At 64.7% G+C, this 17477-nt stretch overlaps 1 protein-coding gene across 1 annotated transcript; it reads right to left on the reverse strand.

Moving 5' to 3' along the window:
* Window positions 1-473: 473 nt before the first annotated feature.
* SEZ6 (seizure related 6 homolog) lies at window positions 474-16133 on the reverse strand. The gene is given in 18 exon segments (XM_055700972.1): window positions 474-1292; window positions 2185-2287; window positions 2370-2490; window positions 2603-2641; window positions 2739-2936; window positions 3018-3209; window positions 3293-3487; window positions 3564-3760; window positions 3855-3993; window positions 4424-4547; window positions 4549-4619; window positions 4702-4868; window positions 5300-5468; window positions 5534-5719; window positions 6055-6247; window positions 7135-7268; window positions 7341-7916; window positions 15967-16133. Coding segments are annotated over 18 exon segments (2901 nt in total). The 5' UTR covers window positions 16034-16133; the 3' UTR covers window positions 474-1262.
* Between the last annotated feature and the right edge of the window lie 1344 nt (window positions 16134-17477).

Here is a 17477-nt window from a genome sequence, read left to right on the forward strand (position 1 = left end):
GCGGGGAGGGGAGGGGGGGGGAGGGGGCGGGCACAGCCGGCGATACCGCGCAGGCGCGGCTAGCCCCGCCCTCCCCGCTCCCGGCTGGCCCCGCCCCTTTCCCGCGCAGGCGCGCCGGGGCGCGAGAGGGGCGAGGCGAAGGAGGGCGGCGCGCAGGCGCGTGGCTGCCGTCACGTTCCGGGGCCGCGGGAGGCCGGGGGGGGGGGGAAGCGCGGGCGCTGGTGACGTCGCCACGCAGGGCGGGGCGGTGAGGCCCGCCCGCCGGCAGGGGGCGCGCGGCGAGCGGTGCGCCGGGGCGGGGGGTCCTGCTCGTGACGTCACCTCCGCGGAGGCCACGCCTCTTAAAGCGGTACTGCCCCCCGCGGGAGGCGGGAATGGCACAGGGGTGCTGTTGGGGGCTCCACGGCCACCGGGGGCGGGGGCAGCGCACCCCTCTCCGGGCTGCCCCGCCCTGCTGAGGAAGACACCACCGCTTCTTCTAAAACACCAGTTTTTATTAATGAAACAACCAAAAGATGGAGGGGGGTGCCCGCTCCAGGCCGGGGGGGGGCGGCTGGGGCCGGGACCGGGCCCATCAGCCCGGGCGGGGGGCAGAGCCATGCCCGCTGCCGCCCGCCGTCACCCCGGGCTGGCACCCTGCTGGGGCACCGGGCCGGTGGCCGGGGGGGGGCACCCCAGGGAGGGTGAAGCAAGCCGGGGGGGGCCAGGGGCGCGCAGCATGCTCGGGGCACGGGGGGGGACACACGTGCCTGCGTGGCAGCAGTGGGAGACACGGGGGTGCGGGGGGGCAGACCCTGTGCTGGGGGTGGGTGAAGGGTAGGGGGCACCTCCATAGCCACACAAGGACACCCCCCCCAAGGGGGCTTTGCAGGGCATCCCGCTGCCCCCTCCCCGCTGCAGCCCCGGGGAGCCCTGTCCTCAGCTGGGGGTCCCCACAGCCCCGCTCCCCCTGCCTGGGTCCCCACCTCCGTCACGGGGCCAGGGGGCAGGATGAGGCCTGGGGACCCCCGCCGGCTCAGCACCCCAGGAGTCCAGGGCAGGGGGGCAGCGGGGCTCAGACCGACCCCACCGGGGTCCAGGTGGGTTAGGGGTGGCAGGGGGGTGGCTGGTGCCCGGGTCGCTCCCACCGAGTGCTTGGTTTGAACCTCCCCGGGAGAGGTGGGCCCGGGCCGTGGCGGGGGGCCGGCGGGCACGGGGGTGCCGGTGGGCCCGGGGAGGCCCGGGTGGTGTGGCTGCAGCGCCCAGCTCCACGCTGCCCACGCCTAGATGGACACCTCATACTCCCTCGTGTCCTGCAAAGAAAACAGACTGCGAGGGGTTGGACACTCGGCGGTGCCACGGGGTGCCTGGGACAGGGACCGGGCATCTCCCACCCCACAGGGCCCTGGGCCCATGTGTGGTCCTTGGGTGGGTGTCCCACCCCATGTGTGGTCCCTTGGTGGGTGTCCTGCCCCATGTGTGGTCCCTGGATGGGTGCTGCAGATGGTGAGCGGTCCCTGGATGGTTGTCCATCCTGTGAACAGTCCCTGAATGGATATTCCATCCCATGCGTGGTCCCTAGATGGCTGTCCCAGCTGATGTTGTGGTCCCTGGATAAATGTCGTATCCTGTGTGTGGCCCCTGGATGCATGTCCTATATAATGCATGGTTCCTAGGATGGATGCCCCAGCTGATGTGTGGTCTCTGGATGCATGTCCCATCCTGTGTGTGGTCCCTGGATGGATGTCCCATCCCATGTGTGGTCTCTGGTTGCATGTCTCATCCTGTGTGTGATGTGGTCCCTGGTTGCATGTCCCATCCCACAAACGGTCCCTGGATGGATGTCCCATCCCATGTGTGGTCTCTGGTTGCATGTCTCATCCTGTGTGTGATGTGGCCCCTGCGTGGATGTCCCATCCCACAAACGGTCCCTGGATGGATGTCCCATCCCATGTGCAATCTCTGGTTGCATGTTCCATCCTGTGCGTGCTCCCTGGATGGATGTCCATCGTGTGAGTGGTCTCTGGATGGGTATTCCATCCCATGTGTGGTCCCTGGATGGATGTCCTAGCTAACGCATGGTCCTGGGGATGCGCAACCCCATCCCACACATGTCCCACCTCATGTGCAGCCCCTGGCCCACATGGCCGGTGCCACGCAGGGTCCCTGGGCCACAGCTGGGGGGGCACAGTGGCCAGTACTTACTCCTGTCTCGTAGGTGGGGTTGTCGAATGCCGACTCCACGGTGATATGGTCATAGGGGTGGGAGCCAGCGAGGGGCAGCTGCAGGGCTGGCTTCCCCTGGAGCCTGTGGGGAGAGGGCAGTTGGGGTGGGAAGCTGGGGGTCCGTGGGGACCCTGTGAGGTGATGGGGGTCACTCAGCCACTCACTTGGAGAAGTAGAGGTAAATGCCTCCGATGAGCAGGGCCACCACCAGTATGGGCAGGAAGACAGCGATGGCGACGTTGGTGCCCTCCAGCCCCGTCCCCGAGGGCACGGCCTTGGCCACAGCTACCCGGGACAGTTGGGGGCTCACTGAGGGGTCACCCCACATGGGCTGCACCCCTGGGTGCCCACCGGCACCCCGGCACCCCAGGTCGCCCCTGCAAACCCTTGCCCTTACCATCCAGGTTGCGGTTGCTGTAAAAGTCATCATAGGAAGCTGGAAGGGGGTGGAAGAAAGAAGCCGGCATCAGCGGTGAGAAGTGGGGTGTCGAGCAGTGCTGGTGGGGTGCTGGGGTGGGGGGGGGTCCTCTCACCCGCCTTGCAGATGGGAGGTGAGCCGCTCCAGCGCGAGGGGTGCCCGGGCAGGCAGCGCAGGCTGCCCTCGCCCAGCAGTGCCCGGCCAGCAGTGCAGGAGAAGCGCAAGGTGGCTCCGGCCGGGTACAGCCGCCACTCGGGGCTCTGCCGCCCGCCCGCCGGCACGCCGGGGTTGTGGCAGGGCTCGTAGGTCTCTGCTGCAGGTCGAGGGAACGGTGGCATCAGCACCCACCACTGGCTTTTAGGGGGACATGCCTGGGAAGGGGTACCTGACTCACGGATGCACTTGGGGAGACGGTCACTCCACTTGGGTCCCCCCGCAGCGCGGTCGTGGCAGGTGAGGGTCCCAGCACCCGCCAGGATGTAGCCCTTGTCGCAGACATACTGCACAGTGGCTCCCACTGGGAATTTAGGGCTGGAGACCACCCTGCGGCTGTGCTCAGCATCCCCGGGGTCCCGGCAGGAGGTCACTGTGGGTGGGAGGGACCGGTGGTGATGGTGGCTGCTGGGGACATGCCGCAGGGCAGGGGGATTGCCAGTGGGCACCACTCACCCCGCTCGCAGGTGGGCAGGTCACCGCTCCACGTCAGGTCCCAGTGGCACATCAGGAGGTCGGTGCCAACCAGTTGGAAGCCAGGGTAGCAATGGTAGGTGACCACGGTGCCATGGAGCAGCTCCGGCTGCGAGGACGTCTTCCAGCCGTTGGCAATGTCTGGCAGCTCAGGGCAGGTGTCGTTACGGGGGACCTCTGTGGGGATGGCGGTGTGAGCGGGGTGGCAGAGACACCGGGGACACCAATGGTGCCATCCCACCGTGGGGCTCACCGGAGAAATGGATGACAAAGCCCTGCTGGTAGCCAAAGGCACCGGTGCCAGGGTCGGACTGGAACTGGACGGTGACATCGGCAGTGGAGGCGTAGAGCTTGAAACGGCCGCGGGTGCCCGTGTACTGGCCCAGGATGCGGGCTGTCAGGTCGTCCCCATCGTAGAAGGTCAGCACGTCCCCCATCCCCAGCCGCAGCCTGGGGCAGCGGGGCCGTGAGGATGTTGGTTGCATGCCCCCCCCCCCCCCCCCCTTCCCCTGTCCCCATCCCCCGTGGCTGTCCCCGCACTCACACGCGGACATCCAGCATGATGCGCTTGTCCTCCTCCACGTGCAGCCCCCAGATGCAGTCCTGGCCCTTGCCGTATGCCTCCGGCCAGTTGGGTGACAGCACCACACCGGCCGTGTCCGTCAGCTCCCCACTGCACACCGCTGTGGATGCACGCTGGGCTTGGCATCGCTGTGGGGGCACCCGGCACAGCACCCACCACCCAGTGCCCAGCACCCACTGCAGCCCCCCAGCTTCAGTGCCCTCCCCTCCATTGACTCCAGCTCAAACACACACCGTGGCATGGTGGATCCAGCATCCATTGTAGCCCATCCCTGTCTCCAACACTCACAGCAACCCCCAGCTCCAGCACCCACTTCAGCATCCCAACTCCATCCAACCCTTGTTGGCTCCAGCTCCCACCATGTCCCCTGGCTCCAGCACGCACCATGGCACAGTGGCTCCAACATCCTTCATGCCCCAACCCCAGCACCCACAGCAACACCCAGCTCCAGCACCCACAGCACCCCCCAGCTCTGGCACCTACTGAACCCCCAGCTCCAGCCCTCCCGGCCCCCCAGTCCTGGTGCCCACCGCGACACGCTGGCTCCGTCTCGTTCCACTGTGGGTCACTGGGGTCGACGCACTCGATGACGGTGGAGCCCTGCTCCAGCGTGTAGCCAGGGTCGCAGCTGAACTCCACTGTGGTGCCCACGGGGGTACCGGGGGTCGCTGGCCGTGAAGTTCCCGTACTTGACAAAGGGCTCGTAGCAATGTCCCTGCTCAAAGGCTGCGGGCACAGGGGCGAAGGTCTGCAGGGGCCAGGCGGGCATGGGGCTGCCTGGGTGCCCCCCTACGCCCCAGCCCCATACCCTCATAGCGCAGTGCCATGCCTGCAGCGGCCCCGCTGCTGTCGGTGGTGAGCTCCACAAAGAAGTGGCGCCCGGTGCTGAGCAGCCCCTCAATGGGCAGGTACTCCACCTCATAGGAGTCGTACACCGGCGGTGCCTCCACGTTGTTGCCGTTGCGGATAATGAGCCTGCCAATGCATAGCAGGGGCAGGGTGCTGTGCTGGCCATGGCCAACAGCACCCATCCTTGGGCATGGATGGTAGCACCCAGCCCCAGCCATGGCCAACAGCACCCATCCTTGGGCATAACAAATGGCACCCATCCTTGGGCATGATGAATGGCACCCACCCTTGGGCTTGGCCAATGGTATGTTCTTTGAACATGGCCAACAGCACCTATCCTTGACCATAGCCAATGGCCAGCAGTGCTCACACTTGGGCATGGCCAATGGCTCCCATCCTTGAACATGGCCAACAGCACCTATACTTGAATATGACCCATGGCACCCATCCATAGGCAAGGCCAATGGCACCCATCCTTGAACACAGCCCTGTGTCCGGTGTGGGGCTGCCCCGGGGTGCACCCACCCCCTCAATCCTGCCCCGCCATGGGGCCAAACCTGTCATCATCCTCTGCCAGTGAGACCTTCTCGAAATGGAGGTGCAGGCGGTGGCTGGCAGGCGCCTCCAGCAGCCAGTGGCATGTCAGGTTGTTGCTGTAGTTCCCAGGGAAGCCGGGCGAGACGATGCGTCCCACCGTGGCATTCCGGACCACCCCGCCACACGCCGCTGTGGGAGAGGGACCATCAGCAGCTGGCCATGCCGTGCCACATCCTCCCGGTGCCGGTGCTTACCGAGGCAGAGGGGCTCACGGGCGCTCCAGAAGGGCCGGGTGGCATTGCGGCAGGTGAGCCGGTGGGCACCTTGCAGCTGGTAGCCGGCAGCGCAGCGGAAGCGGGCATCCCCGCCGGGGTGCAGGCTGCTGACAGAGACCTCCCCGAAAGCCGGCCGTGCCGGGAAGGGGCAGCTCAGCAGGTAGGCTGGGGGCAGGTGGTGGTGTTACCGGGGGCAGACAGGGAACCAGACCCCCCACCAGGACCCCAGCCCACCCCTCAGCCAGAACCTGCCTCCCCAGCCCCCTGGGTGCTGCAGGGCTGGGTGACGCGGTGCTGATGGCTGCCAGTAATGATGCTAAATGAGCCCATGATTGCTCACACCAATTAGCTCTCTGCTGATGTTCTCTGCCGGGTCTGTGCCCACTTAACTGGCCAGCGGCGTAACACCCCCATGCATGGCCACGCTGCAAATTAGCGCCGTGCTGGGAGCCCTGGGGGGTACCAGGGGGTCCATGCCAGCGCTGGGTGCTGCCCCGTACCTTGGTAGTGGAAGCGGTAGGAGCCGGGGCTGGGGGGCCGGGGGCTCTGGAAGCGGAGGGTGAGGAGGTTGGCAGGGCTGCGGATGACCTGGCCCCGCAGCAGGAAGGACTCATTGGCCAGGAGGGTGGGCTCCAGGCCCCCCGCGCTCTCCACCGTCAGTGTCTCCCCCTCCACCAGGCTGATGTTGTGTACCTGCGGGGTATGGCCAGGTGTCACCACCCTGGCACTGCCCTGGCACGCGGCTGGGAGCTGGCTCCCCGGCAGTTTGCCCATGGTCGATAGCGCACTGAAGCCTGTCTGCGCAGGACAGCGCCTTTCAAACGTGGTTACCAGCACCATAAATCATCCCGCCACGCCAGGAGCAGCAGGACCCAGCCGGTGGCTCCGCTGAAGTGTCACGGCACAGCCGGGCCCACGCCAACAACCCTGCCGCCAGCCAGGCGTGCGCCGCAGCCCTCTGGAGCAATTTGCTATTAATGATGTTAATTAAGCAATGCTGTAGCGATGAGCAGCGGCACCGGTGAGCGCTGCTGTGTGAGCTGGAGGAGTGGGGGCTGACCACAGAGCCGGTGCTGCTGGCTCACCACCGGAGCCGTGCATGGCCCTGTGGTGGCTGAGGGGGTGGGCTGGGCAGTGGGGGAGGGAGGGGCACACGGCCATGTGCCACTGATGAGACCAGCACGTGGCCTCAGCACCATAGGAGTGGCGCCAGCCGCTGTTCCTGGCAGATGGGCGCTACGTTTTCCTGGCTCTGCCCCACCGCGTTGCACCCGCTGGCATTGCTTGCACCTCCATCGGTGCTTCATTAATTAAGTCCTGCATCGCTGCTTCTGCTGTGGGTGCCAGCCATGGCAGCCGGGGGACACAGAGTATCCTGGGGCATCCCACCAGCCCATGCACCTGCATCCCTGCCCCAGGGCCTGAGGGCAGGTGATGCCCTGAGCCAGCTCTGCTGGCTTGGGGACATGGGGACAGTGACAAGGACAGGGACAAGACCGTGTGTTTGCTGCACCCCGCACAGCCCCACAGCTTCCCTGCGGGCACTTGGCACCCCGCTCCACACAGAGTCCCTGGCTCACCTTGAGCTCCACACCATAGCCAGGGTAGACGGTGACGGTGTAGGTACAGTCCAGGCTGCCATCGTAGGGGACACCGGCCAGCTCCGGGGACACCAGCCAGCCCTCAGGGCCTGCCAGCGTCCGGTTGCAGGGGACTGGTGACAGAGGAGACCCCAGCTCAGCCCTGTGTCACCCCAGCTCCCCCTAGCTCCCTGTCCAGCGCTCACCTGGACCCTGCAGTGTGGTGACGGTGGTGGTGGTGATGGTGGAGGTGGTGGTGGTCCCCTCCTCATCCCCGGGGACCATGGTGGTCCCAGCGCGGGGTCCCAGGGATGTGCTAGGGGTGGCGGGTGCCTGGCTGGAAGATGCAGGACCCGACTCCAGCACCCCGGCGGGGGACCATGAAGGGTCAGCACCTGGCACAGCCCCCCACGCCTCCCCCCACAGCCCCGGGCGCCCTGCCGGGGTGGTCAGCGGGTCAGTGGGGAAGGCAGCCCTGGGCAGGGCGGGGGTGCGTGGTGGGGGCTCGGGGGCTGGGGGGCCAGGGGCTGGCTCGAGGGCGCTGGCAGGCAGGAGGGGGCCAGGGCCAGCAGGCAGGAATGGTGCCTGGCCCAGGTAGTCCTTCTTCAGGAAGGCTTCGTGCAGCAGGTCCTCCAGCAGCGGGTGGTGGTTGAGGAGCTTCAGCGTGGGTGCTGTGCTCACGAAGCGAGCCTCCGCCTCCCGCTCCGCCGGTGTGGGCAGTGCCGTCGGCTCCCCCTCGGCCTCAGCGCTCTCCCCAGCCTTCCTTGCCAGCCCATTGAAGCCTGGGGGGAAGAGAGAGCATGGAGTGCTGGGGACCCATGGACCAATGCTGCATCATAGACTGATGCTGCACCAGGGCCTGATGCTTCATTCTGGACTGGCGATGCACCATGGACGGATGCTGCATCGTTCACTGATGCAGCACTGGGGAACCGATGCTTCATCACACACCAATGCTGTGCCTGATGTGGCACCCAGGACCAGCCTCTGGACATGGACTGGTGCTGTGCCAGGTACAGATGCAGCTCTGGGGACTGGTACCACACTGGGGAGCAATGCTGGTGCGGTGCCACAGACCTGTGCTGCGCTAGGGACTGATGCTGCACTGGAGTCCAACGCTTCACCATGGACCAACACTTCACCACAGGCCAGTGCCGCCTTGAGGACTAATGCTTCCCTGCACAACAATACTGCACCAAAACCAGGGTGGCAAACAACTGCAGTGACCCCATGCAATGAGACCCTGCCACATCTCGCCCCAGGATACCCTTCACGGGGCAGCCCTGGCAATTAAGCCCTGGCTAATTAATGTACAGCTGCAGCTTGTGCCACATTAAGGGGTGCCCATCCCTCCCGTGACGCAGCCCTGGTGGCACCAGCCCTGGGGTTGGGTGTCCCTGGTTACAGCTTGTCCCTCTCTACAGAGGTGGCTGTCCCATGCCAAGGGTCCCCTGGGAGCCCGCATCTCTGTGGTGCAGACATGCAGGTGATTGCCATGTCTGCTGTGACTGGCTGCACAGGGGGCACCACTGGAGCCTGAACATTGGGACCCTGCTCCAGGCCACCAGTGCAGTGAGTTCTGTGAGAGCTCAGCTTCTCTCCACCCACCCACCAGCCAGGTCATCCCCAGGCAATGCCAGTCTGCTGTGGGCCCCCTCCCCACTGATGCTCCCCACCTCCAACTCGCAGCCCCAAGGCCCCCCCTCCCACCACAGCCCCGTGGCCCTCATGTGCATTAATCCCTGAGCAAATCCCTGCTGTGCCCAGCCCAGCCATTTACAGCCTTCAGATCTAAAAAGAAAAAAAAAAAATTAATCAGCCCTAATGAGCCACCCAGCATCTCTTCCCACTGGATCCAGCACTGCGCAATCCTCTCTCCCGGGGGGCACAGCTCCCCAGCCCTGCTGTGCCACAGCAGGGGGGATGCCATGGTGGCAGGGATGCCATTGCAGCACCCAGCATCCCTCTGTGGCCTGATGCAAGATGTGAGGCCACAGCAGCGTGTGGGCATGTCTCACCACCGTGCACAGGCGCTGATGACATGATACTGCCAATTACCAGGTAATTATACCAATCCGTAGCAGGGCAGGGCCCCGCGAAGATTAATTACTCTGCGACTGCTGCTTTTAAGGGACTATTAAGAGACATTAACTTGGGTGAGCAGTGGTGGAGGGGAGCCGCTGGGTGCTGGCAGGCATCCCCAGCACCCCGCCACCCACCCTGTGTCCCCACCGCTTCCCTGCCATCCCGGGACAGTGATAATGCCCTGGGCACAGTGGCAAGGTGAGCAGGCAAGCACCTGGCCGCACCAACTCCGAAAGGTTCACTTGCCCCCCAGCAAGGCCAGAATTATTTTTTAATAGGATCCATTTATTAGAACATAAAAGTTAATGAGTTTATACTGAAGGGCGCCAAAATCTCTTTTAGGCTTTAATAGCAGATTAGTGCTCGGGGTTGGGCCCTGTGCTGCCACAGCTGCAGCAAAGGCTGAGGCAGAGATGCCCACCTCAGCCCCCTGCACCTCCCTGCCCCTGGCATCTTGGCTGCTTGGGGTGCTGGGGAGCACAGCAGTCCCCATCGGGGTTGCCAGGTGGAGTCAGACCCCACAGCAAGGCTCCTACAGCAGGTCCCATGTGGATGCTGTAGCACCCTGGGCTGGGTAGTACCTAGGCACTAGGCACTGCCCTGGGCTCTGCATGGTGTTCTGGGGACCACGGGATGCCCCTGGCACTGAGAGATGTTCTGGGTACTATGGGATGCTCCCAGTACCAGGGCATGCTCTGGGTACCACAGGATCCCTCTGGCACTTGGGGGATGCTCAGGGTACCGCAGGATCCCCCTGGCACTGGAAGATGCTCTGGGTACCACACGATGCTCCCGGTGCCGAGGGATGCTCAAGAACTAGGGATGCTCTTGGCCCTTGGGGGTTGCAGGGTGCTCAGGGCACTGTAGGAAGGCAGCTGGGTGCCCAGATGTTGCCACCTGTGCCCAGATGTTGCCACCTATGCCCCTCATGCACCACAGGTTTAGAGCCTCCACCTACCACAGACATCTCTAAGCAGCTTATCTACAGTGCTGCAGCTGCATCCCTCCCACGTCCCCAGGGTCATCAAGGGTTGGTGACAAGGGACTCTGCTACCCAACACCCAGCCCTCCAGGCCCTGGCACCTAGCAGGGACCACCCAGGGCTCAGGGTGGGCACAGACCCCTGCAAAGGGACTTTCGAGTCCCCACTAGCCGGGTGCCTGTTGGGGCCCCTCAGCATGCGTGGCACGTGCTCACGGCCGCACTGGGCCAGGGTCCTAATCCTTCACATTGGTTTTGCTGGGCGGGAGTCTATTAATGGGAGCCAGGGAGATGCCGGAGACTAATCCGGCTGCGGCGTGTGGCTGGCCCCCCGGCAGGAATCAATGCCGCCTGCTGTCGCAAATAAATAAATAAGGCGGGACGCGGCTGCCCAGGGAGCACCGATCGATGCTGCCCACCGAGAAAGCAATGACAGCACCCAGCTCGGTGGAGGCGATGGAGCAGGGCCCCCGGCTGCCCCGGGAGCATCGCAACCCCTTTGCACAGCAGTGCTCTGTGGCTCAGTTTCCCGTCTGGCCACAGCCTGGCCAGGCGGGAGGCGCAGGCTGCTGAGTCCCTGGTGCATCGCAGGGACAGGGGTTGGGGCTCGCAGGAGTCCAGGTTTATTTTCCAATTTAAAATCCAATCTGGCTTTGCCCCCACGGCCAGAGCCAGCAGCTGTGATGAATGAGCTGTCAGGCAGCCAGTGCCACACTTGCCTATCCATGGCCCTCAGTGCCCCCAGCGCCCCCAGCCCCTGCAGTGGGTGCAGGAGGGGGGACGTGCCTGGTTGATGCCAGATCCCCATCTCTGTCCCTTGCGCAGGCAGGGAATGAGGGTGGGCACAGGCTGTGGGTGGGCAGGTGTAGGCAGCATGAGAGGACAGGCAGTGTCAGGATGCAGGCAGGCATGGGTGGGTGGTGTAAGAGTGCAGGCAGGGCAGGGTGGGCACAGGCAGCGAGTGGGCAGGTAGGTGCGAGCAGAAGTGGGTGGGTGGGCGCAGGCAGGTGCACACAGACAGCGTGAGGGTGCAGGCAGGGGTGGGTGGGTGCAGGCAGGGCTGTGCAGCCTGCTCCCTGCGTCACCCAGCTGACACCACTGCCATGCAGCCAAATGGTGAGCCACACACCCCGCTGGCACCAGCTGGCACCTCATTGCCACCTCTGCTGGCATCCACGTTCTGCCGCCCCATGGCCACCTCCACCCCAGCACCGCCAGTGAGCCCAGGAGCCCACGGCCAAGCTGAGGCTGCCAGAGCAGCTGGGGTGGGGGGCACCCAAGGGGCTGCCCCCGTGCCTGGGGACACTGCTGGCAAGTGCAGCCACCAACCCTGGCAGCGACCGGAGGAGCTCAGCTTTAATATTCATGGTGGCGCTGGCGGGGAAGCATTTGACCTTGTATGTTTTGCGATTCTCCTTGAATTGAACAGTCATTTACCCGCTGACACATGTCACATGTCACCGCAACCGGTTCCCTGGAGCATCACGGCAGCGGTGGCTGAGCCCCGGCTGACACACCAAACGCCAAGCCCCGAGCATCACCGACACCGCAGGGGCACGAGGGCAGAGCCCAGTGGGCACTGGGCTGCCCATCCCTGGGATTTTCCTCCCTTCCCACCCAGTGGGTGCCGCGGGGTGCCAGCAGTGCCCCTGTCCCCTCCTCGCCGCCCATGGCCCGTGTAATCCCACTTCCCCCGCTCTCCCTGCGGAGCTAATGCATTTGTACAGCAATTTCCCTGAGCGGCGGCGGTGATAAATTGCATGTCTGCTGCTATTTCGGACCCAAACGCTGGAGTCATGTGGTGCCGTGTCCCCCCTCCCTGTGCTGGCAGCTCCCAAATCAACCCTCCCCCACGACCTGCCTCAGGATCACCTGTGACAGAGCCCCCACTTCCAGGCAACACCCACTCTGTGCCACCCTGGGGTGCCCACAGCGAGGGTGCCAGCCCCCATGGGGGTCTGTGCCAGCTCTGGTCTCTACCCCGAAGCAGCACAGCTCACCCCCCTGGCACACCCATGGTAGAAGAGGGGGTACCCAGCCCATGGGACACCTCTGGGTGCTGGGTGGGCCTGCCCACGTTGGGGCAGGAGGCAGGCAGGGAGACAGGAGCCATGCTGCCCTCCCAGCTCCCCTTCCCTCCGCCCGCTGCCAGTGACAGTAATTGAAATCCGGTTGCGGGAGGCAAGCGAGAGCTGCTCGTCGGGCTCTGTGTTGGGCTGCTCAGCCATGTCATCCTCCCCGCAGACACCATTCCCTCCCAGCGGGTGGGAAGCAAGGAGCATCACTGTCTGCTCCCACCACAGCCAGCATCCCACCTGCCCCCAGCACCTGCCTTTGCTCCCCTGGGAATTCAACATGAGCATCCCCTCGCCAACAACCCCCACACCCTGCCCTGTCACTGCTCTTCGTGTAGGATGAACCATCCAGTTCTGGAAGCCACCAAGGGCTGATGCTACAGCCACATCCCACTGCCTGTTGCCATCCCCCATGGCAGCTGGGGACCACTGGAACCTGCTCTGCCTGGGCATCACCCCCACACATCGCCCAGCGCCGACTGAACTGGCATTTCAAGCACCTCTCTCTATTTTCGCAGGGTCACAGCAGCGCTATTGTGGGTGATTAATATTTGATCCCTTCAGCACAGCTCGTTACTGCATTTAAATTATATATGTAATAATCCCTGCTGGCATGGTGACCATGCAGGCTGGCTCCTGCCACTTCTCCCACAGGCTGAGGATCAAGCGCATCCCCAACCTCATCCAGGGGGACCCTCCGACACCTCGGATGACATGACGAGTGGTGCTGGGTCTTAGCGCAGGGCAAGCCAGGCAGATGGAGACACCCCAGCTGCCTCCGGCAGGCCCAGACAGCCCCTTTGCCCACCCAAGGATGCCTGTGGCAGGAGAGGTGCTGGTGCCCTGGTTGGCCCTGTCTCCCTGGCAGCTGGAGGAAGGGATGCTGCCGGAAGAAGGGATGCTGCCATTCCCGAGCTGCTGCCTACAACTGGAGGGAATCCATTACCTCCCTGGTTATAGGCAGCTTTCAAAAGCAATCTTTCAATTGTGCACATTTAAAGAATTGATTGGAGGTGAAATTATCCTCTCCCGCCAGAGCCGCTGGAGACACAACTTCATCGGCCTCCCCTGGGGACTGCCTGTGCTTGTTGGGGGCCTGGCAGCCTGGGGGCAGCCCCCACCCCGGCACAGGGCTGCACACAGGGAGACACAGCCCTGGGGAGCCCCGTGCCAGTCTGGGGCTCCAACCACCAGCATGGGGCAGGTGCCCCCCCACTGCTCCACACCATGCCTGGGGGTGCCCTTGTTGGGCTCTTGCCCAGGCTCCTTTGCACCCCATTTCCCCCCTGTGTTCCTGCTGCTCTGGCTCTGCCTGGTGGCTGCACAAAGCCTGGGGCTGGTGGCCCTGCCCAGCACAAAACCGCACGCCAAATTGGTCCCCACTGACACTAAACGGCAGCCAGTTCTGCAGTGACCAGGGGGACGGTGGGGGCAGTGGCCCAGCCTGCGCCCTGCATCCCCACAGGGCAGCCCTGCCCTCCCATCCTCTAGCTTAAGAGCATTATCCAGATAATCCTGGCCTGGCGGCACGGCAGCGTGGCGGTGATGAACTCCTCTGAGGCACGCAGGGGATGAGCACACATGCCATTAATTACTGTAACAGATGCCTGCTTCCTTCCTCGGCCCCCTGCTCGCAGAGAGACCCTGAGCAGCACCCACATCCCCAGAGATGTCATGTCCCCAAGATGCACCATCCCCCATGGGCACGGTGCAGCCAGCTGATGCTGGATGGTGTGACACTGCTTACGGGGGCACCACCAGACCCTGTGCTCCCTGCCACAGCACACACTGCTCCCAGCTACCCCAGGCTGCCACGACCCCGAATTACAAGGAGCTGCCTTCAGCCTGGCAAAGGTGATCCCCCACAAAAAGCCAGGCCTGCCATGACTTTGGGGAGCTGGGGAGAGGGGGTATGGTGGGTGGAGCCATGCCCAGCACCGTCCCCCTCAGTTGCACCAGTACCGTGGGGTCCAGGCCCTGCTTTCTGCTGGGACAAACCCACCCCTGTGTGCATCGGGGGCTGGTGCAGCCCCGTGGCTGGGACAGACCTGCAGGTCACCACACAGGGTGGCAGGAGAGACAGGATCAGCCCTGCACTGCCACCACCCAGGGGCATTGCCAATCCCCTCAGCCTGGGTGAGGGTTCCAAGACCCTCATGCCCATGTCCCCCCAGACCCATGACACATCCCTACCATGCACAGGCCCATTGATGCCAAGTCAAGGCCATGGTGACACTGTTACATGAAAATGGGGGTGCTGGGCTGGGAGCCCTACCTGATGGGGGACCGGGAGTGGGTGGGTGAGCCATGGGCAGCTCTCAGCACATGGAGGGGGACAGGGTGGATGGGACGCCACAGCTCCCAGCCCTGGGAAGAGCTTGGCACCTGCCAGGGCATCCCTACCTCTAACACTCTGGGAAATACACATGCAGAGTTTAATTAACTTTATTGATATTCAGAAATTAGGGGACTGACTAGAGGTAATTGCTCATTAGAAATCATTAAACTGACAACGGTAAGCACCAGCCTCCCTTGGGGGAAGCCTGCCCTGCCCAGGGCCTTGCTCCCAGGACAGGGACACCCCCCCCCCGCCTCCAGCCTCAACACCCCTTGGCAGGGCAGGAGATGGGGGTGCCATGGCCTTGCCCCACTTGCTGCCCTGCAGAGAGTCTCCCTATAGACCCCTCCCAAACAAGAGGGCTGTGGCAGCAGCCCCAGGCGGCAGAACGAGACAGGAATAGCAGCGGGCACAGGGCCACGGCGCCTGTCCCCGGCTGGGCTCGGCTGCCAGATGGGGAGTTTATGTAACTCCCTGCACGGCTGCTGCCTGCAGCTTGGCTGCGCCGAGTGGGCAGCCTGCGTCCCACTGCCCGCATCCCGCTGGAGCCAGCGGGGCCGCAGCCCTGCCCACCCCTCGCCCTGGGCATGCTGCCCACCATTGTCATGGCTGCGATGGATTGGGGCGCCCCAAACCCCGGCAGGTTCCCCGTCCTGGTTTTTGGGGCAGCAGAGCCGCAAGGCGTCGAGGCAGCCCATGCCCCATGGGTGGCAGAGCTAAGGAGCTGAGCTGGGTGTTGGCTGCTCTCCTTGGGAAGGACCAACACCCACCGCCCCCGTATCTCCTCCACACCCTCCCCGGAGCCGGGGGGGGTCACCCCAAGCCAGCCAGCGCAGGGGGGAAGAGCCCAATGCCCCCACCTCCGCGGTGGGGACCACACCAAGACACTGGCTCGCAGCCCACCACCAGCCATAGCCAGCCGGGGGTGGCTCCAAGGGCTCGGCGGCCGGGGCAGCGGGTCCCATCGGGCGGCGCCGTGCCTGCCCAGCCCCCGGTGCAGCGCTACCCCCCGCCCCCAGCGCCGGTAATACTGGCAGAGGGGCTGTCACCGGAGCCCGCCGGGGGCGGCGTTGCACCAGCCCGGCTGCAAACCGCTCTGCGCGCCCCCGGCAGCTCCCGCTCCTCGCGCCACCGGGGCGGGGGGAGGGGGGGGTAACGGGGAAGGGGGCGCGATTCTCGCTTCACCGGGGGGGGATGCCCCTGCCGCACCGGGGGCGAGCGCAAGTTGGCAAAGTTTGGCGGCGACGGAGCGGGGCTGGGGCTAGCGGTACCGAGGGTGGTTGGTGTGTATGTGCGGGGGGTGGGGTGGGGGTGGGGGGTGACCGGGGGTGTCGGCGCGGCGCCGGCGCTTACCGTGGGCCGGTGCGCGGAGCAGCGCGGCGAGGAGCGGCAGCAGCAGGGCGGGCGGCGGCGAGCCCATGGCCGGCGGCGGTCAGCACCGCGGACAGCTCCGCTGCGGGCACGGCCGCGCCGCAACGCTCCGAGTGCGGCGCCCGCCAATCCCGGGGCCGGGGGGGCCCTCCCCGCCGTAATGCTCCGAGCGCGGCGCCCGCCAATCCCGCGGCCGGGAAGGGGGCTCCTCCCTGTCACTCCCCCCCCCCTGCAACTACACGGCGCCGTAACTCTTCGAGTGCGGCGCCGGAAAATGCTGAGAGTTGAAGGCTGGGGGAGGGGGGAATCTCCGGTCCACCGCCAACACCGGCAACCTTGCGCGCCGGGGAGCCACCGAGAGCGGTGGGAAAGCTCCCCAGCGCCCATCCCATCATATCCTGCTACCCCCCCCCCCCCCCGCCATGCTGCACCCTCCAGGACACTCGCCCCAGCCACACACAGCCCCCAGCCCCAGGGACCACCCTGCTGCCCTTTCCCATCCCTAAATACCCCCATGGGGTCTGGGCTGATCATCCCCCGAGCAGGGAAACCTGGGCCTGGGGCAGCGCCCGCAGCTGGGCACGGCACAGAGGGGGGCCCTTAGGCGAGGGGCTGAGACCCACCCTGCAGCCCCCCAGCTCGGGGTCCAGCTCCTGGGGAAGGGCTGGGTGGTGGGGGCAGCCAGCCCTGCAGCAGGCAGATGGCATTGGCACCAGCACCGAGCAGCTCTGCGCTGGCTGCCAGACGGCTCTTGAGTGTGTTAAAAATAAAAGAAAAATAATAAAAAAAACCCAACCAGCTCTTTGTTTAATAACCCCCTCCCTGTCTCCGCGAAAGCCCAGATGGCTTCGCCTCTCCGTGTCGATGCCGTGCGCGGCACAGATCCCCCGCAGCCCGGCCAGCCCTGGCTGCAAACATGGCCCACGCAACCATCACCGGGTGGGTTTTTATTTTTAATCCCAGGCCCTGCTTTGCCGACACACACCGCTCCTGCCACGGAGAACAGCAAACCATGTGCTGCATGGCTTGGCGCAGGGAGAAGAGACCAGTGGCCAGCCCCATGGCATGGTCCGTGCCCCACCAGCCCCACAGCTGTGGCGGGGGTTGGGCAGTGATGCTGTGGTCCTTCTCGCCCCGGCGGGCTGTGGCGGGGGCAGGGGGCAGCTGGCGCTCCCGCAAAGCACTTTGAGTGCTAAACCCAAAACTTTGATCTGCTGGTAGCTTCATCAATGTTTAATGCACCAAAGCCCTGGCAGGGTTTAGAAGATGAGCATTTTGAGGCCAAATTGAAAGTTTCTAATATTATGATATTAAAACAATTTTAATCCACCTGACGCTTCCCCAGGCACGTACCTGGACTGCTAATGAGGGGCTGCCTTTGGTGGCTGTTGGTTTTGTCACAAAGCAAACAAGCCCTTTGCAGATGCCTTCAAATCATGAGAGATGGTGAGGGCCAGGGAGGTAAACGGGGACGAGCCCAGCCGGAACTGGCA

Source organism: Falco cherrug, chromosome 1, assembly GCF_023634085.1.
Source record: "Falco cherrug isolate bFalChe1 chromosome 1, bFalChe1.pri, whole genome shotgun sequence".
In the NCBI taxonomy this organism is placed as follows: domain Eukaryota; kingdom Metazoa; phylum Chordata; class Aves; order Falconiformes; family Falconidae; genus Falco; species Falco cherrug.